Source organism: Passer domesticus, chromosome 6 (assembly GCF_036417665.1).
Source record: "Passer domesticus isolate bPasDom1 chromosome 6, bPasDom1.hap1, whole genome shotgun sequence".
Lineage (NCBI taxonomy): Eukaryota > Metazoa > Chordata > Aves > Passeriformes > Passeridae > Passer > Passer domesticus.
Window position 1 is genome coordinate 46,230,473 of NC_087479.1, and position 21,331 is coordinate 46,251,803.

The 21,331-nt window shown below is 39.2% G+C and overlaps 1 protein-coding gene across 12 annotated transcripts in view; it reads left to right on the forward strand.

The window, feature by feature from the left end:
• The first annotated feature begins 3,676 nt into the window (after positions 1-3,676).
• BRSK2 (BR serine/threonine kinase 2) overlaps positions 3,677-21,331 on the forward strand; it is a 304,717-nt gene continuing 287,062 nt past the window's right edge. For 9 of the 12 annotated variants that reach the window (XM_064425188.1, XM_064425191.1, XM_064425192.1 and 6 more), the window contains exon 1: positions 3,680-4,145. In XM_064425188.1, the coding sequence (XP_064281258.1) occupies positions 4,052-4,145 (94 nt within the window). In that variant the 5' untranslated portion in view covers positions 3,680-4,051. Of the gene's footprint in view, positions 4,146-21,331 lie in introns of all 12 variants that reach the window. The other 3 variants (XM_064425197.1, XM_064425200.1, XM_064425190.1) reach the window with 2 other exon arrangements.

Consider the following 21,331-nt stretch of genomic DNA (forward strand, 5'->3'; position numbering starts at 1 on the left):
TGTCCTATGTCCATACATATGTGGATAGAACACAAAATTCAGGATGTGATAATGGGTCCTGATATTGCAAATGCTGAATATTTTTGTTCTCTTTATTATGTCCTTATTATAACCATTATTACTAGGTTATTCTAATTGGAGACAAAGTCCTAGCTTAAATTCTTCTTACCACAAGAAGACTATTGATTTATTGTTCCATGCTAATTACGTAACTTTATTGGTGACTTTTCTTGGAAGCCTTACACTTCCTTTTTTTCAAACTAACTTCACAAACTTCACACATATATTCAACTGAACAAGTGAAAAACATTAAAACACAGCTTCTTCATGAACTTGTTTTTTCCTGTAGCTTTTTTCATCATCTCATGATCCATCTTGACCTTTAAAGTTTTTATGGGAGTAAGAGGAAAGACAATGACAAGCATCTAAAGAAACAAATGATTATAACAAATGATCACAAATGATCTTCCTTAGACAGAAACTAGTGTCAATGGGAGTGGGTAAAAGATGCAAAAAAAAAAAAAAAAAGAAACCAAAAATCCCCAAATCCTTTGCTCTGCTTATTTTTTTCAGAAGTATGATAAAACAGCAAAATTCTAAATAACTTGTTTTTTGTTCACGCCATACTCCAGCAAAATTTTTGCTGGGATCTGTGTTGAGTCCTTCCTGAGAGAAATTTTGTCCTTAAATGAGAATAACAAAAGAAAAATAATGAAGAAAAGAGTACAATAACCGAAGATTATGCCAATATGCCAACTATACACTTAAGTTTACACTGCTTGTTCATTTAAGCACAAGAATATACAGAATAAGGTCAGGGGAAATCATCCCATATGCATCCCCAAAGATATCTGATATATCCAATGACAGCAGAGTCCTGTTTATTCAAAATACTTTTGGAACATCAAAACATTTGGATAAACAGGCTTCAAATAATTGAGTGAGTTATTGTATAAGTAATTCACACCAGGGGGACATAACCTAGATTCAAAGGACTGAGTTTCAGATCAAAGGGGTACAGATAAATGGGATTTGGCTCCATATGAACAAATAAATAAAATTTTAAAAAACCAAACAAACAAAAAAAACCCACAAAAAACCCCCAAAAAACAACAAACAAACAAAAAAAAACACAAAAAAACCCCCACCAAAACCCAAAATATTTGATTATTCAGTAACCAAGAAATGTCCAAGCATTTTTTTCAAAAAGAGTTTAGGACAAAAGGTTGAAATTGTTGCAATAGGCTATAGAGAAGAATATTCCAATGGAATCAAAATAACGGAACTAAACAAGACCTAAATGATATTGGAGTTGTTTGGGGTTTATTTTTTTTTTTTGGGGGGGGTGGGGGGGAGGAGGGAGAAGGTGGGGAGGGTTGTGCACAAGTGTTTGTTTGTGTTGTTTTATCTTCCAGTCAGGATCATATGAACTTCACTAAGTTTCTGACCTTTTTCCAGCCATGAAACTGACACATATTTTGTAGCAGAAGGTGGGTATTTGTAACATCCATGTCTCTTAACCCACTTTCCTCAATGCCCAATAGAAACAAATGTGAAATACACAAGTTTGGACTTGGATGGACAACATTGTCTATTTCTCATCTTTCTATTAAAACATGACCCACATATGGTTCATCTACATACAGATATCATCATCTTGTATTAAATACCTTTTACGATACAAATCTTGGAATTAAAAAAGATTTTGATCTATGCTGATACTCACTCCCTGCATTATTAATATGGTGGATACCTAATTTATACAAATAGACAATATTTTCCTTTTTCTGCAAGCTATGCACACATTGCCACAATTCAGCATTGTCCCTTACTGCTTGTTGGGACTTTTTTTAAAATTGTGGGAGGGCAGATATTTAGAGAGGAGTAAAACATCAGAAACCATGACAGATTTGGATTGCCCCCAGCATTTGATTTCTGTAGCCAAGAGCCCATCAGGGAGAGTGCTCCTCCCACCACGGTGCCTCACCTGGAATGGTCCCATCATGGCTCATAAGCCAGAGGGAAAGGAGATCTGAGGGATGGGGGAGAATCAGGAGAGGTGTGGGGAGCTGGTAGAAATGGCAATTTGGAGTTGAGTTGAGTAGTAAGGGCAAAGTAAACACCTGGAGGGTTGGAGGGGGCAGGGGTTGCCATTGGAAAGACACAGAAGCAGTGCTGGGCAGGGAAGGAGTCTCGCTGGGTGGTCTCACACGGTGCGTGTGGAGGGGGAGGCTGAGGAATGGGGATGGTGTTTTGGAGTTTGCTTCCAGGTTGCTGCACTGACACAGTCTGGAAGTGAGTAAAGGTGAACGATAAAGGACAAAGCAGGGTTGGTTGTTTTTTTTTTTTTTTCTAAAGCAAGTGTTAGGGTTTTGTTTCTTGAAGAAATCTGGGAATTGTTTAAGCCTGATTTCCTCCCTCCTCCCATTTTACTAACTCCTCTGCAACCTGCTGGATAGTCATGTTGTCTGCGGTACAGGTAATCAGCCAATTTCTAGTTCTATAGCAATTTACAAGAGCATCTGCAGTTTCTGGATATAGATATTTTTAAAAGGGTAAATTTCCCTCGTCAAAAAAAACCAAAACAAACCAAACAAACAAACCTGAAGTAGTCTTCTTTCAATGAGCAACAGATAATGATAAGGCTTGTAAAGGCTTTGTCCTGTCTTTACTCTCTTTACAGGCTTGTCAAGGCTACCTTCCCTGACTCGAGAATTCTTGCTGTGTCTGTGTCTCAGTTGGAATTTGAATAGCAATATCTTGACCAGTTTTCTGTCTGAAGTAGGGAAGAAAAGGTAAAAATGGAACCTATGTGTGGGAACTTCTTCAGTTTGATATCCCTGGAGGCTGGCTGAAACTGTTGCACGGTCCTGAATCCAGAAAGTACATAGGCTTCAGCTGAGCTTGAAGTGCCTGTAGAATTCCTTCTTTTGTCCAGCTTCCTAATCTCTGAAGGTTAAACACAGCCATACTTGGACAAAAACAGTGAAAGTTTCTTTACACTGCTAGTACAGTGCCTGTGGATCAAGCAATCTGTTCCTATTACCATTAATCCCTGGATTTTCGGTTGCAATTTTAATTAAGAGAGTGGCCATTCAGTTTTTGATCTGTTCATCTAAGGACCCGAAGGTTTTTGTCCCCATCTAATTCAAAAGCAGGTCTGTCACTGAGTTCAGTGGTTACAGAATTGTGCCTGTTACTTTTCTCTTCTCCCCCACAACCCCCCTTTTCCCCCAAGGTTTTCTTTAAAGGGTAAAACCCCCAGGAGACACGGGTCCACCAGAACCAAATAGAATCAAATAATTTCCCAGGCTCATTTTCAGAAGTAGCTTTCCCCCCCCTTTCCTATTTCCTACCACAATCTAGCCTTTTCTTTAATAATCTGGAGCTGCAGCTGCATAGTGGAATAGAATTCAGAGGTTAAAAAAAAAAAAGAAAAAAGAAAAAAAAGAGATAAGAGTAGAAGTGTATGTTTGGGTCTTAATATACATATTGAATTATATTTAATTGTGCCTTATCAATAGGCTGCTGAACTTAGGTGTTTGCTGCTGCCATTGGTCATGATGCTCTGTAGCAGGCAGAGGCAGCAACTGCTGCTGATGGAAAAGAAAAGGTAGTGCGGGAGGAGGGGAGAAGGAGATGGGAGGCGAGGGGATTGGCTGCTCTTAATGTCATTCACAGCTGCGGCCCCGGCTCTTCCGCCGCTCCAGCTCTGGCTCTCCCTTGAACAGCTCCTGGAGAGAACAAGGCGTGCGGAGCTCGGATCACCAGCATCATGCTCCTCGGGCTTGGATCGTAGATCCCCCTCTCTGAACCCCGAAACAACTCCTTCGTCTTTCAGCGTCCCAAGCAGACCCAGCGAGAAAACAAGCACGTGAGAGAGAGAGGAAAGAAAGAGGAGGAAGACGAAAATCTGCATCCAAGGGGACTAAAGCAAAGAAAAAGAGTGCTTTGCTTGCACAGCTGCGAAGTGGGAATTTAAAGAGCTGCAGAGAGAGAAATTCCAGCTCATCAGCACATACACACTGCAGAATTACAGATCCAGGTAGAAATGACATCAACAGGGAAAGAAGGCAGCGGAGCTCAACATGCACAATATGTTGGACCCTATCGTTTGGAGAAAACCCTAGGAAAAGGACAGACAGGTTGGTTCTTTTGCAGCAGCACCGGTGCCAGAGGGAAAGCCGCTGAGGTGTTGGGGACGGGGTGTTCGGGGGTTCAGCTTTTCCCATTTGCTGTTTCAGTGAAGATCATGTTCATAGGGGATTTTGGCCTTTATTTATTTTTAGTTTTCATTTTAATTCCTTCTTTTCTTCCTTTTTTCCCTTTTATTCTTTTTTCTTGAAAAAAAAGAAAATAAAAAGAAAAAAAAAGCCCAGGATGCTTTATGTTCATTACTCCTGCTAATGGGTGTTGTTCTGATGACAGCCAGAGTGCATGCAGAGGAAAAAAATAGATGATCTGCTGGTAGTGAATTTTCACATCCGTTTCTTCACTGCCCTACTTAGGAGCATTTTTCTTTTTAATCAAATTATATTGAAATTAAAGGTTCACAGCCTGTAGTACCGAGGAGGTGGTGGTGGTGGTAGTGGGGGAGTCACCAGCAGTATTTCATGACATCATGATTGAAAAGGGTGTAGTCCTTAAGGTGCAGTTGGGGGGGGTTGGTGGAAATATGTACAGTATGTCTCTGGCACTGCCTGCTGTGGGTATTCAGCAAATATGGATGGATGGGCTGGTGGTTTTTGTGGGTAGGGTCTGAAATAAAAGAAAAATAGAGGATCGGTGGCAGAATTCATTCTGGTTGTGCTGTGTTTTTGTAGGAGGGGTTGGGAGGGGGGGGGAAGGGAGGTTATTTAATTATTTTTCTTAAGGCTTGTTTATGAAACTTGCCCCCAGCAGATTTTCCTGAATGGAACAATGGTAAGAAATATTAAAAAGAGGAAAGCGAGTGGAGGGAATTAGCAGAGAGCAGGTGCTTCTGCCCTACATGACATAATTAGATCCCCTAAATGCGTTCAAGATCTGGACTTACTGTTGCTTGCTTGGATAGCATATTCACTTCAAGGGCAGGGGAGTATTAATTGGAAGAAAAAAACCCTTAAAAAGAAGCCCAAACGTCTTCCTTCTTAAAATATTTTATTTTTAGTAACAGGTGCAATAAGCAATGGCATCTGGCAAATTCATTGCGTTGGGATCCCCCCAAAAGTGGATTGAGACTTGAGGTTATAATTTAGGGAAGGGGTAAGATCAGCCATAGGGGGGCTTCTTTGGGCATGTGGGTGTTAAGTGTTGTTCATTATGGTGGGACAATAAAACATGATGCATTGTGGTGTATTTTTTTTTTATAACCCAGCCGAGCTTTGCCCATCTGTTGTCTAAAGGATTTAATAGGCGTTTCCATCCCCAGCTGCTGCCTCTGCTCTGCCTGCTTCCTCACTGCCCTGCGTGGCAGCAGCTCTGCAGTCCGCAATTTTCTTAGGGACACAGTCAAAATCCAGATCTTTCTCTGTAAGAAGCAATGCTCTTCTGAGATGATTGATTATAACCTCCCCCCATCCTTCCCCTCCTCTTCACAACCCCATAGCAACCGTTCAGAGACATGGATGAAGATGACATTGTCTTCTAGTGGAAGTGACTTTTATTTTTTTTAAATTTTTTTTAAAAAAATCTCTTCAGTATATCAGCTGCTATAGGTAGTTCTCTGTCACTGTTTTGGTTACCACCTTTATCCTTTGCATAGCTCAGTGGATCTTCTCCAGCTGTGTTCTTATACTAAAATCTGTTGTGATGATGGTGATGAAAATATCCTACAAGAAAAATTATGGTATAATGTTAATAAAACTGTCCTTTTTCTGCTGATAATCCTTTCCTGAATACTCCAGGTGATCAAAGAGCCAGCTGTAGATGACAAATGCATTTTTGTCTTCATCACCATTTCCTTTTTTCTCTCTCTCTCTCTCTCTCTCTCTCACCTTCTCAGTACCCCTCCCTCCCCTTTAAATGCAATTGTGCCTGAGATTCCTGAAAATACAGCTGCATTAACCTTTTGCTCCATGTTCTTATAGCCTGACGTTGTGGTCCTAAAGGGTTATCTGCAGCTTTGGTTATGTTTTTTTCCTCTCTGCTAATCTTCCTATCTTCCTCCTAAGTGATTAGAGACGTGGGGGTGGAGAGAGAAGAACAGGATGTATTTAGAGGCTTGCTGCTGTTGGCCTCTGCAGTTATTCAACCAGCTGGACAAGGGTGAAAGTTTCCTTTTGCAGTTTTACCGTATAACTGATCTTTATAGATAAGTCTCTGCTGTTTGCACACATGAATGCACATGAAATGCACAATACATGGTGTCATAGAAGCTGGAGGTGGGGGAAGGAGGAAGAGAGATCTTGAAAGTAGCTGATGTCAGTCTGTGTCTCTCTTTTTATACCCGCCCTTGATTAGTGGAATAATGCACTGAGGTGAAATCTAACTCAGTATTAAACATACATGGCTAAATATGGAAAGATGCCTTCTGGTCTTCTCGCATTTTCTGTGCTGATCACATTTGGGAGCATGCAGAATGGTATAACCAGTATGTGGCATGTAACTCATCCTCATCCTGCTTGTTTTGGTGGTAAGCAGGCAACCTGCAGCATTTTAGGGAGAGGACAAGCAGTGCAGTAAGGGGGCCTGATTCACCATAGTATATTGGGTATCTTGGCATTTGGGTTGCAGTGGCTTACAGATGAATGAAGATTGTAATAATTCATTTAGAGCTTGACTTTGAAGCTTGGAAGATTAGGAGGTAATGTTTTGGAAATTTTTTTTCCAAGAGGATGAGGAAGAGTCAGAAGAAAAATCTGGCAAAATGAAGTGATGAATAGAAAGAAGTGTAAGTTTTGTTGCAAAGTCCTGTCCACTTTGCAGTGGTCTTCATATACATCACTTTTATTTGGAATAAAAAATTTTTGACTCCATAAATTTATTTTAGATAGGCAAGTCAAGCTTTGCTCCCAGATACATGGGTGTTATACATATGTATTAATCACTCTTACCTGCCTTTACTGACATCAGAAGGAGTTTTGGGAAGGAGTGAGGGTTCATTCATAGTTCAGAGCAGACTTAGAGAGGGTGTCATGCAGGGAGAACTTAATGGTAGGTAAAACTCTCTTTGGTTTTCTCTCTGTGAAGTGGGTGCTGATTGCCACCTTAAAAGCTGCCAAAAAGTGTTTGCCAGCAGCCAGCAACCTACTGGTCCCTGCAGAGAGGTCCGGTTGTGGTATCTGGGACATTAACGGGACCTGGTGACATCTGGCTGTGGGTGGGCAAAACTGACAGGGAAAAGCCTTCTGTTCAGATTGGTGGGTAACCACTGAAAGTGGTGATTGATCAGATATGCAAAACTGGTCCTGAGCAGCCTTCTGGGCTGGTGCGTCACGCTTGCCGAGGGTGACCGATGCCACAAAGAGAGGATTAGGGCCTCTCAGGCAGAGAAGCTGGGAGGGGGCTACTCGGGGCAGTGCTGAAAAATGCTTGGGCTTAGGTCTTTGCTGCTAGTGGGAATGATGGAGGGACAAAAATTATTTTTAATGATGCAATTTGACACATCATTTGAGTACCGTGGCAAGATGGTTTGCTTTTGTGATAGGTTGAATTTAGAGCACCTCTATTTGACGTCATCTGCTGGAATAGCTTATGGAATCTCCATGTAAATGGTCTTGCAAGAATACGAGAGGCATCAGAATCTTGATTGTTGTACTAAAAAAATTATTTTACAGAACTGCCAGAGTAAAAAAATCCCTGCTGTGTATATATATATGGATGTGTAGGGAAAGGTTGGTTTATCTCAGTTCCATTGGTGCGTTCTTTTACAGTTAATTATAGGAGGTTTTCATTGTAATTAACAGTAGTGAGCAAAGGATGTGTGTCCTGTTACAGTAACACACATGGAAACAGTGTGCCTTGAGAAGCCTCAGTCACACCCGATCATGAACCAGTGTTATAGCTTTAGGTACAGGTTTTCTTCATTTGCCACTAATTTTACATGAAACCAGCTTCCTGTGTATTCCTTGGTCTATTTTTTTAAAAATTCCACAGTTATCTCTGTTCTTGTATTTCTTTTGCCCTCATTAACACCTGTTTCACCTTTGAAACTCTTAACAGTAATTCAAACTGACTGTAGTGAATATTTATTAATGAGTGCACAGATGAGGAACTGAAGTATTTCTTGGGAAGGTCTTTAGCATTTTGGAGGGTTTTTTGGTATTTTCATTTGACAGTCACTGTATAGGCTTCAGCATCATTGCTTGCTGTAGAACCAATTCAATGCCTAGTGGAAATTTCTAAAATGCTGATTTGTCTACAAGCCATAAGGCATTGGTTCTAAGTGGGAGTTACTCTATCCGCATTGAGGTAAACTTCATGGGAAGTTTAATGCTGCTTACTCATTTTGTTATGTTCCTTTTATTCTGTTTTAAGCCTGGTACAAAGAGTCGTGCTTGAAACTCGCAGTACTTTGACCTTCACAAAAAGTGTAGGGGTTCCCTTTTCTGCCTTGCATCCCATATACAGCTATTTATTATTTTACAGCTATTTTGGTGTATAACATGTTCATTATATATGAGCCATGGGCGAGGTGTTCAGCAGTGTGCTGTTGGGTTATGTAAGAACAGAAATAATTAAATTTGGGTTTTAGAGAATTTAATAGCCTTTTATTCAGTGAGAGCTTAAACAGGTCATTTCTTTACAGCCTTGCACATCTGTTTTCATGACACTGGCAGAAACTGAAATTTGTTAATTTTTTTTATTTGTCTGTCAAATTTGGGTGAAAACTTCAGCTCTATTCAAGAAATGTTGGGTAGTCTGTGTGGTCTCAGAAGCCTGGTTTTCTTAGGTAAGTAGGCTAAACAAAGTATGTCCTCTTCATTCATACTGCTATAATTTTTTTTCTAACACAGCATATTGGATTTAGAGATGATCTAAGGAGTACAGCTTTCTTCCATTTAGCTGTCTAGATGAATATATCATTGCAAGAGGTGTAAATCATTGCAGTTTTCCTTTTTAAACACACAAGCAAACAGCACACAAGCAAACAACATGCCAGTATATATCCTAATAATATTTTCATACATATACTTTGCTTTCCTTATGAAACTTTCTTTCAAAGCAGTATGAACCCGTACTCTTCCCCATGATAGTCTGTGAAGACTTAAATGTTGAATTTGTAAAAAATACTTAAGGGGTCTTAAGAATGAAATTTTCCCAAGAAAGGTTATGTCATAGTGATTCACATGTAATGGTTATGAGTTTTGAGAGATTTGGTCTTTCTTAATTTTTTGTACCTTACACTTTCCAAAAGTAGTGTTTGTCTGCTTTACTGACAGAAATAAATTAGTATTACCCTGTTACTTGTCTGAACTGGAAAGTTCAGCTATCCCTTTTATGACTTTCACTCTTTCTAGTTGTTTTGTTTTGTTTATTGTTTAAATTAGCAAATTCTTGTTTGCTAAATCTAGTGAAAATTATTTTTAATTCCATCCTTCTGAAAACTTTGCAGGGGCATGCCATTAATATTTTACCTCGTTATCAGTAGCACAATTTTCATGAACTTGTGGAAACAGCAGCAAGCTCTGAATTATTGTTTTTCCTAGTAAAGCACAGTAAGCTTTCTCACTCAAGAGTTGTTAAAATTTGGATACTGTTAAATGAGTAGGACTCCATGGCCATATATTTAGAGATGCCAGCAGGAACTGTGGAAGCCCTGATTTCACAAATAGGGTTCTTGCACTTTTCAAGCACTTTTCTACTTTTTGTCATTGTTCTAATGTCATTCTGTTCTGCCATAGCGAGAAGAACTGCATTAGGGTGAGGAGAAGAAAGGAAAAAATCTACTTGTTAAAATTCACCTCTTGAAAGGAATTCTTTTTATCTCTAGAAAATCTGTGATTCTATGAGAAGAACCAAGTGTAGTCTTTTAGGTAGGTTCTTACAATTCCTTTTGTAAACTGAGTGGAGCAGCCAGTGTATGCTTTGGACTCTCCAGCATGTTTCTCAGTATACCATAAGTTTACTCCATACATTACATTTTGGTAGTCTTTAATATTGAGTGCTTTAGAGAGTTAAACCATAACTGCAATGGCAATAATAAATGTGAAACACACCTAAAAATTAGCAGGTGGTTAATACAGAACAAATGCAGGTGGTGGAAGAACTCCAGCTTTCAGAAAAAATTGAAAGGAAATGAGAAGTTTGGAAGTAATACCTTCTGAAGTAAAAGACATTGCTGAGGACTGTGCTATGCACACAGGAGAACAGTAGGATGAGGTGGAAGCCTGGATGTAGATTTCCATGAAGGTACAGTAAAAGCAGAGACATAAATGAATGCTGAAGTAGTGGTCCTCTTCAAATGGTAAGATATTGTAATTTGCCCTTGTGAAGTCAGTCCATATTTGAAGTTGAGCTGAATTCAGTAGAAGGATCATCAAGTCTGGGATAAATAGATGACGGTGGATTTTTTTTTTTTGTTTGTTGTGGATGATCCTAACAAGAAATATACCAAAGAAATTTTCTGGTGGTGGTTTTTTTGTTGTTGTTGTTTTGTGTTTTTTTGTTGTTTTTTTTTTTAACAAGCCCAAGATGTTTAGCAATCCTAGTCAATAATGCTGTTCATTCTGCTTATGGAATATGAGGAGATTGTTCCATTTCCAGTTCATGCATAAACATTATGTTTTTCTACAAAACAGCCATAATGATCTGTAGAATAACATGAATAATTTGTTGTAAATAGTGTTCTTAATGAACTTGAACCATCTTCATCTGCAGTGTCTGTAAATGCAGAGTGATTTCCTTTAAATCCTTATTTGTTTCGGATTTTCTGGCAAACAGCTATTTTTATCTGCTTTCCCCAACTGTCTTTACCTCACTTATGGATTGTTTGCACTTATGCAGTATTCAAAGATTTGAATTGTACTCTTGAATTTAGTCTGTTTTGTATATTGCATAAGAGAATTGCATTCTGCTTGTATCGTGCAAGCACTTCCAACACAGATGTTTGCAAGTTCAAACCAAAAATTCAGTTTTCCTGGACAGTTTGGACATGATTCCTATGAGCATCTATGCTTGGTGGATGTAAGTTTTCCAGAAAGTCTTTTTAAAAGGTACAGGAGTGTGACCAAATTAAACTTGATATGAAAGGACTACTTTTAGAGCATATTAATATTGTTCATCCAATTTCATTCTACTTATTGTACATTTAATTTTGAAAAGGTATATAAATTTTTTTTGAATTAATTATATTTACAGACTAGAAACATTAATAATAAAAATATGTTAAAAACCACACTAAAAAAATTACCCAGAAGATTTTTTTTCCATTCTTCGTAGCTTTTGAAAGTTGGGTTTGAGTGGAGTTTAGGTGGAACAGCAGAATTTGTTTTGGTTCCTTTCATAGAAGTGCATTACTGGCTACTGATGTAGCTGCAAGCATTTTGTTCTTGGATGTGTCATTTGTGGCAGAGATGCCTGTGAGGGTGCAGTTGTCCTGTGGACTGTATAAACAGGGTTGCACTCTTCCTTTTGCAATGACCTTGGGATAAACTTTTTAAAGGCTGTTAAATGCAAGCATGTCACGAGACTAAGGACAGAAAGCAATATGGACAAAGCAGGTAAATGATGGTGTGTGTTTAGGCAGATCCAGGTACCTTCTCTTGCTAGAGGCAGAGTAACCTTCAGGCTGGTGCAGGTGCCTGATGCACGCTCAGTGCTGGAGGTGGTGGAGTAGGACACTTCCCTTGAATTGTTAGTGCTCTTGGTTTTATTTTGAGGAAATGATTTTATTATTTCCTGAAGGCCACAGGGACATATCAGGCCAGCTGATATAAAGTAGCCCTAAAGCTGCCCTAAATAACTCTTTCATGGGGTTCTAATGGTCCAGCATGCTGTTCTGCACCCCATGGCTGTGCTAAGCAGTTTCTGGCTTTTGGATTTCTGTTGTACCTACTTTGGGGAACACTTTTTAAATTTTTGATTTTTTCACATAAGCATTTTTAATTTGGGATTGGATAAGGTTAGACGGGAAGGGACTGTTCTTTGTGTAGCTCACCACAGGTAACAGGGTGCTTTTCAGTTTTTTATCTAATAATCCACCCATTGATAATCAGTGATTTTATAATTAAGGACTTTGGAAGAAAGTAGATAACTTGCCAGCCACTGACAAAAGGAGATTATTGCTGGTGAAAACTTGGCACTGAGATTTCTGAACCAGCTGACAACAAATGGGTTAATGCAGGCTGCAAGGGGATATTGAGAAGAGAAATCATGGTCAGGTGGCTTAGGGTGGGGTGCAAGTACTATCCATTTTTCTTTCTCATTTTAATGTTCTAACACTATGTGAGAATTCTAGGCATGGTAATATTTCCAGTGAAGTACTTACCTTTAATTTTTCTAAAAAGGAAAACTGTTTTCAGGCATCCATTTAGTAAGTGCTGTTCTGGCTCTCTGCTTTTACTTGCAAAACAACATGCTGTTTTTATATCCTGGGGCTTTTGCAATTTTGATTTGCTGTCTTTTGCACTATGTGCTTAATGTGGGAGAAAACAAATCAGTTTGGTAATGTATATATTTTTTAATAATGTCTACATTACCTATATATTGACACACTCTGTTTTTGCAGTGTCATTGCTCTGTGTGTTCAGCTTTAAATACCATAAACTGACTTCCCTTGTATTTTACCTATTAGAAGCACTATTGACTGCAACAGAAATAATGGAGGAGCTGCTTTCTGGAAGAAGCAAACTAGACTGGACAAAAAATATGTTAATTTTTTACTGTTTGTCTAAAGTCTACTCTTAGAACTATTAAGTGTCAGTCTGTCAAAGTGGAACAGCAGCTGCAAATGAGAATGTGCCAGGTCTTCACACTGATCCAGCAGGGAATGATGATGAAATTGCTTAGCTCTTTATCTTCTTCCATTCTTTTTCTTAATTTTTCTATTAAAAATAATTTTCCTTAGTTTGCTTTAAATAATATCTTAAATATTATTTAACTCTTTTATGTGTGCTAGTAGTGCAGACACTAGATTTTTACACAGATACTCCTATTGGAAAAAGGATTGTTTTGTTGCTTTGTGCCAGGATGAGGCACACCAAAGCCCAGGTTCATAGTATTGGCTCGTCTGCCTTACAGGAATATAATTTATGAAGAAGAGGGACCTTTAAGAACATATTTGCAGCTAGACATGAGCTGGAGATGTACAGCTTCATTTACAAAAATTCTGTTAAAAATAAAACAAATGTCCTGCTCTGATGAAGTCTGGGCTCATGTAGTGTAAGACTTTGGTAAGACTAATGTTTTGTTGCATTTGCATTAAAGCGCAAGTTTAAGTGGGAAAATAAGACTTCAGAGCCCAAATCTTCTACTGTGTGGGATGCTAAAAATTTTCTGATGTCTTTTGCTGATTGTTTGCCAGCAGAGGATTGGGTTACTTATCATGCCAGTCATTTGCGCTGGGTGAGTTTCATTTAGTGATTGTGTGAACGCCTTTTAATAAGTGTGACCTGTCCCTAAGATTAAGGAATGGATTTGACTGGTGAAGATTTTTACTATACTGGAATCCTTTAATCTCTCCCAGTATTCTATTACAAAGCTCTCATCGTATTTTCAGATTCTGCATGATGGGTGGCTTGGCTGTCATGTTGAGAAAACCTGCTGGCAGCAGGTACAGGTTTGGTATGTGGTTTTCTTTTGAAGTCCTCATCTATTTTTTTTGGTCTGCATTTTTGTGGGGTTTTTTGGTTGGTTGGTTTTTCTTCTGGTTACTTTTGGGGTTTTGTTTGTTTATCTTTGTTTTAAAGTTTGGCATTACCTTGCCTCTTCAAAATGGAAACTGATCCAAAGATTGTCATCCTAATCTAGAGACTACTAGACAGATATTTGGTTCTTTCTACAGCTGTAATCTCATAGAGAAAATTAAGGTATCTTCAGAAAATTTCTGGGGATGTTACAGTTCCAAGGCTGAGACCCTTAGTTGTGTAGGCCCTATTTAAGTAGGTCCATGTTTACTGCTTGAAGAGCTGGTAGAAATACTCAAGGACATTGTCCATATCTAAATAAGCATATGTTGTTGTCAGATTTTTTTTTTCTTAATTGTATGGTCATGGTAGACTGAAAAACAAGGCACTTTTTTAGTTGTCTCCTGCTTGTACAAGATGATTTGTCTTTGGGAAATTAATACTGATGCACTGAAGAATTATTTTCTCTTAGATATACTTTTTTTCTTCCACAATTTATGTGTCTTGCCCTGCTTGTGAACTGAGGGGAAGGATAATTTGTGTAATATTATCTGCATGTAATCCCTTTCCTGCTAAGGCACTAATCCCAGTCAGGCCTTTGTGAGTGAATAGGAAGTTCCATTTAAAATTAGGAAGAAGCTCCTCCGCTGTGAGAGTGGGTTGCACCTGGCACTGGTTGCCAGCTGGAGATGTTGGGAAGTCCCCTTCCTTGCACTGTTCAAATCAGACTAGACAAAGCCTTGAGCAGCCACTCGGGTTGGCTGTGCTTTGACCAAGGGTGTTGGTCCAGGTGATCTCCAGAGATCACTTCCAGCCTCAACTCTTCTGCTGTTCTGTGTTATGGTTTAGCTGCACAGGATAACTTGCTCAGTGAACTGTAAAACTAAGGAACTCTGTATTCTCTAGTTTTGTACCTTGTATTTCCCTCCTGCTCCTCTCTTTCTCTCCCTTGTCTCTTGGACTAGGTGAGGACAGTGTTTGTGACTCATTTGGAGCTGTCTCTGCTGCTTGTCCATCTTTTTTCTTTTTCTTGAAATACATTAAGGATAAATCAGAAGTGAGCTTTCCATAGTGGGAGTGATAGTTTGAATCTCTGTTTTTTCCCCACAGACATTCAGCACTCTCCATTAAATTTGTAGAATCTTAGACACTTCCCTTGCTCTTTCAACTTGGTTGGAATTGATGATGGGTTCTGATGTTATGGGGGAATTGCAGATGGACACCCTGAACATTTAAATTTTGTTTCCTTTTAAAAATCAGGTTAACAGAAAGCTGTCTTAAACAGCACAGCTTGTGTAATCTTCACTTGGTTTTGAGGGCCATGAGATGCTGCTGTGGCAGATCGAGATTGCTGCAATTCAGATACTGCCCTCACACCTCACCTTGGCTAAGATTCTTACACCAAATTTAGAAGGACAAGGTGGTGCTAAGAGTACATTATGATTCCCCAGTGCTGGGGGAATCCCTGTACAGCTTGGCATTGGATTGCTGCCTACTGGCTGCTGCTGCAGCGGTGCAAAGCAAGGGCAGTGGAGGCTTGAACTTGGTCATTTCTGTTTGCAGGCGGAGCTCAGTGCTCGGGGCCTGTGGGAAGAAGGGAGCTCTCTCTGCATTTCCTCCCTGTATCCATTTTGGTACAGTGGCAGTATTTGAAGTAGTCCTTTCCTGCAGAAAGCTGAGAGGAAGACTGAGAGCCGTTTGTGTGTTTGCAATGCCTGTCTGTGCAGAATGGTCACCAAAGACAAAGCCAAGTATTCTACTGGGACTTGGCAATGGCGCAGGCACTGTCGCCTCATTAAACGCAAGCATTTGTTTTTTTGTAAAGGCACGGCTATGAGTGGCACAGCTTTTGAGATTCCTTACACTTTGTGAGCACCAGCCTTCAAGTTTGTCATTAGCCTTTGAAGCTAATTAAATCTACCCTTTCCCCCCAAACTTCCCACTCTTGTAAATCAGTAAAGCTTGATTAAAATCAGTAATCATCGTCAATAAAGAACGATCTGTCCTAGAGTTTCTGGGTTTTGTCCCGAGCTGCTTTTCTTCTGGGTCTGTGGTTCATTTCATTGCTCATATTTATGAAATTACATCTCTTTTACTTCTGCTTGTTTCCTGATTGTGATGAAGACATCACTTAGGCAAATTCCCCTCTCAGTTACATCTGTGCAGTCTCAGTGACTTCAAGGCCTTCCTCACGTTCATCTGAGAGGGGAGTTTGACTCATGAGCAGGCTTCTCATTGATGGCAGCAGAGGCAGACCTCTGGCAGTGTTCTAGTTAAGAGCAGCCTAGGAATACATCTCTGCAGTGAATATTCAAGCAAATTAGAGCACTGAGTGCACAGTGATACTGTAAGCAAATTCAATTCAAACTGAAAATACAGGCCCAGCATTTTACAAATTACTATATTTCATCCTTAAAGCAGAAGTCTGTCTGCTCAGCTAACACACAAATTAAGGCAAGGATGTGTTTTAATACTTTTAGTAGTAATTCTTCTCTAGTGTTCCATACATACCTGTACTGAAATTACCTAACCAGTCTGCATTAAATTTCAGGATGGAGAAGATGTCCTTACATTTATCATTACTTCATCTTTGCTAGGAAAAGGAACAACCAGAGTACTAGCACGATTGGGACAGTTGCCATCTTTATTACCAGGTGCCTTGTCCTGCTCAGACAAAATGCTGCAAAAATAGGCAGTGTTTCTGGATCTGTCTCCTTAATGCTGTCATCACCATTTCTCTTATCACCACTGAATTAGATGAGTTATGGCTGCAAAGCCTTCCTACTCCACCAATTCTTATTTATCCTCAGTGCTTTGGTGCCTGTGGCTCTGTGGAACCAGGTGGGCTGTGGACTGCTTCACAAGAATTCATAGCAACCTTGATTAGAATAGCAAAGTTAACATCATATTTACTGTTCAGGTGTCTGCTCTACTGCAAGTTTCTGAAGAGTTCATCAGAGGGGAGAAACTCGTGTGCTCTAGGTCTTTTTCCTCATTGAAATGGTGGGGATTGAACACGTGGCTTGGCCAAGGATCTGGATAAAAGGCTATGTGTAACTTGCAGGCACAGGTGGAATTCTAGCCCTGGTAGGTAGTGCTGTTCTCTTCTGGCACAAAGAGCAATGAACAGAGGGCAGTGAAGGTTGGAGAGGTGAACCAGAGCACCAAAGAGCGTTGCCCTGTGTAGAAGTCCTGTCTTCCCCATTGTTTCCCTTATCATTTACTTGTAGCAGTTGTGCCTTTGCTTTGGTCTATGATAAACTCTGCATCAGCTACAGGTCAATATGATGTGTCAGACATGGATAAGCTGAGCATTTCTATACATAATGCATTGTACATTTTGTGTATGGGAGACTTCATTTCAGGGCTGGTTTGGGGTTTTTTTGTGTGTGTGCGCGTACACAAAATGCCAACCTTCTGCTTGATCCTGTAGAGTTCTAATCTCTTGTGCAAGATTATTCTGTACTCTCAAGGCTCCTTGAATTAAAGGTACTGAGCTTCTCAAAGGGTTGGATCCCTATTTGTACTCTTGTGATCTCTAAAATGCTACAGGGTCTTAGCTGGGACATTTCTTGGCTTCAGGAATAGCTGAGATGTGTACAATACAGGGTCTGTTCGTGTCATTGTGCAGTTGTCAGGCAGATTATTCAGAAACAATAACTATGTAGTCTTCACTGCCTTAACAGGCTTAGTCACTGACTTGGGGTGGAGCCTTTGACTAGTAAAAAATTATATATTTTTTTTATGATGCCCTGGTGTAAAACTAAGATAATCCTTGACTTCCCTTTTGGGACTGAGAGAGTTAGCCACCTAGCATAGGTAAATTTATCAGAAATAAAAAGCATCATGAAAGGGCCTGGGATAACCCTCCTATTTAGGTCTAGTGATTTAAATTTTTTTTTTCTTTTTAAGTCTCCTGAGGATGGACTGGACCATACAGCCTGGTCTGCCAGGTGATGATATCTGTTTATGCTGTATTTGTCTTCCATAGCTTGTCCTTTTCATTATTAAAATACTATAAATTTCATGCATAAATGCTGAAATTTCTGTGGCTGCATTTAGAAAGTTGTTCTAACTATCTAATAAAATAGATAAATTGCTTTGATATTCCCATTTTGACAATATGTGGCTATGCTGACTTTTGTTGCTTCTTTCCTTAGGGGCATTTGTCCCTGATCTCTCAAACAAAATGTCACTGAGTAAAACTATGTATGATGCTGTGTGTTCTAGTTACAAAAGATTTATAACTTGGTCACTTTTATTTATGCCTCTGTGGAGCTGGTGGAATTCTACTGCAGTGTTAAAATGCAGCAGTTTCATTTTCCTGCAGGCAGCAGCCCTCTGGTGGTGTGCTCTTTTTTCTTTTTTTTTCTTTCTTTTTTTTTTTTTCCCTTTTAAGTCATTTTTGGCGATTCAGATAGACTGATAGAGAAGCCTTTAAAAGTGCCTGAAATTAAGCTGCCACATAGTCCCAAATCTCCTCTCTTTTCCTTTCTAGTCCTCCCTTCATCACCACCCCACCTAAATTTGCAAGTGGGATGTAAAAGACAAAGAAAGGTTACCAAATTAACCCCGCGGATAATACCAGCAGTCTTATTTGGCAAGCTGATATTTACAAAATAGTATCTCTGTAAGTTTCAGCTCCCAGAACTACTGCCTGGAAAGGGTATAGGTCGGTGTGAAGTGGGTGGCTCAGCTCCGGGTTATTCTGAAGACTAGACTGTCAGGAATGCAGGCATTTCTGAGGAGGCTGCTGATGAACTTGAAAATTGAAATATCAAAGAATTTTTTTAAGGGATGACCTTAGGAGTCTGTTACATGGGCGTTAAAGATAGTCATATTGTAAGGTACTGTCTGGAAAAGATATTTTGGCTAATGGGGAAGGAGAATCTTCTTATCAGTGCCCTAGGAGTGAAATTTACCCTTTTGCTAGTATGAGATTTAGCTAAAACTTGAGTTCCACTTAAGACCTATTTTGAAGCACTAAGTTCTGTTCTGAGAGGTAAAAATGGGAGTTCAGAAAGCAGATAAAATAAAATATTGCTCCTTACTGTTTTTGAGATAATAAGCCAGAGTTTTGTGCAAATGGATTTTGAAATTATTAAAGCTGTGCCATTTGGCTTTCCTTTCCAGGACTACAGTAAATGTCAGAATCATGCAGTATCTGTGACTGTGCTACTGCGTAACCACTCTGTAGGAAGACGTGCAGTTCTGTTAACAATTGAATGCTGAAGGGTTTAGGACGAATAATTCCAGTTAAGATTAGTTGGTTTAAAAATCTATTGATTTTTGAGTGTGATGTTGGAAACCTACTGAGTGTCTGTTAAGTGAAACCAAAGTTACTGCTTAGGTTTCTGTGTTGTTTTGGGGCTTTTTTGGGCTCATTTTAAGGAAGAATGGGATTGGTAAATAAAAAGCATTAATACAGAGAATAACTTCTGTTCTTTTTAGTGATGGACGGTGGTTGTGGCTTATGAGCCCTTGGCAGTATTTGGTTGAACCTGATACTGTGGACAGCAGATTATACAAATTTGAAACCTTACTTGATAATACTTTAGGTCACTTGTGGTATAATAGCTGAAAATTATCAAGAGACATTTCTGCCAGCTAAGATATATGATGTAAAAGTGTCGTTTCACCCATTATGCTTTTGGGTGTGGAAGTCTTGGCTCTTTTTGCTGGGTTTGCCTCAGTCAGGAAGCAAAGGTCCAGCCTAGTGCAGAGTCTGGGGAAAGATCTGACCCTTGCAAAGAACGCTCAGTGCATGTAACTTATATATTAGAGGGGCAGTGACAATTTATGACCTTTAATGGTTGCGCTTAGCATGGGAGAAAGGCATCACTCGTTCTTGCCTAACCCACAATCTCCAAAACATGATTTAATTTTGGTTGTTTAGGTTCCTGTTTGTGATTTAAAACACAGTGCTATCACGCATGCTGCAGTAGGTTATTGGTCATTTTTTGGAGGTAGAATAAAAATTGATGCCTAATCAGGCATGTTTAAAAAAAGAAAGTAAAGAAAAAAAAAAGACCTTGAGCCCTTCACTTTTTCCTTCAGCATGCTTGTCAATTTGGCAGTAAGAGGACTAAAGTGAACAGCTTTCTGCCATCCAGTGGAGAGGGATGTTTTTAAGTTTTTAAGCTAAATCCACCAAATAACAATGCAAAAGCTTCAGTAAGGAAATGAACTTTTTAAAATACCTGAATTTTCCCTGTTTTGCCACAAGTTTTCGGTAGTTCAAAGGTTTAAAATTAAAAAACAAAATCAAAAATTGAATTACTAGGCTGTGGATGAGGCAAAGCGAGTCATAATTCAAAAAGCCAAGTTGTCCTTCTCCACTGATGCCTGAAGAGGCTGCCTAGAAAAAGCTAAAACTTAAGACATCACCACCCCCACTGATTATTCTAAATACTTTTTTTTTTTAAATGAAAATCTCAAAATATGTTTGCTTCCAGTCTAAAAATGAATTCAATATGGCCATTGCTGCAAATAAGGTGATAAACTTGATAAGACTTTTGTGTTGGTCCTAACACGGATATACATGCATCCTAGGTGAAGTTAAATCAGCAAGACTTCAACCTTAACACAGAAGCAGGTGTGATTACAGTGTTGGTAGCCTGGCTCTAATGTACAGTTTCTTTGGTTTCCTATTGTCTCTTAACTTGCAAAAATACTGAGAGTTGAAAGGAAATGGTTTAAAACTCATTTGCCTTCGTACTGGTTCTGGTTTTGTGACTGGGTAAACCTGGTACTGTGACCTGTGCAATGCAATTCTTGGCATTCAGTGTTTTCTTGCTGTGATCTTGCATAGATTTGCTGTTTCTCCACATTTTGGAAGTTGTGTAAGGCGAGGCAATTCATATGCAAAATAGTATTTAAATGTCAACTTAAACCAACACTGTCCTGTAGTTTTGGGGTTCTTCTGGTTATAACAGGCTGTTTTGCATGACAGTCTAAAATTTTCCCTGGTCATCAGAGTTGTACCATTTTTATTTTGTTCAGAGATTGTGTTTTACATGAAAACTCTCACATCATGATGGGTCAAATTTATGTTCTTGCAACACTTTTTTTTTTGTTTTGTTTGTTTCTTGTTGCAGCTCTGGTGCTTCATTGACATTTCTTTGGATTTACAGCAATTTGACATACCAGAGCAGTACAATATCCTACCATGGACCTTGGTGTCTTCCATGTGTCCTTGCAGGAGTCACCATACTGAAGTCAGCAATGGGTGCTACTGGAAATCTGTTTCAAGTGAGGATGTTTTGTAGTTGCTCTCCTGAAACAACTTCAGCAAAGGCTAGGCCATAAACAGTAAAAGGTATAGATAGAAATATTAGTCAAATATGATTTTATTATAATCTATACCAGAAAAAAAACCACCCCATGATGCTTTCTCTTGTCAGCTGTGAAGCTTATTTAAAATGATATGTACTGCTGAAGACAAGCATTTAGTAATTGAAATGTAAGTGGGTGACAAAGAAACAATACATATGCAGCAGCTTTTTTTTCCCCTCCAGTTTTGTGTTTCTGTCTCTGTCATAGTGGCAACTATTGACAGTATTGGA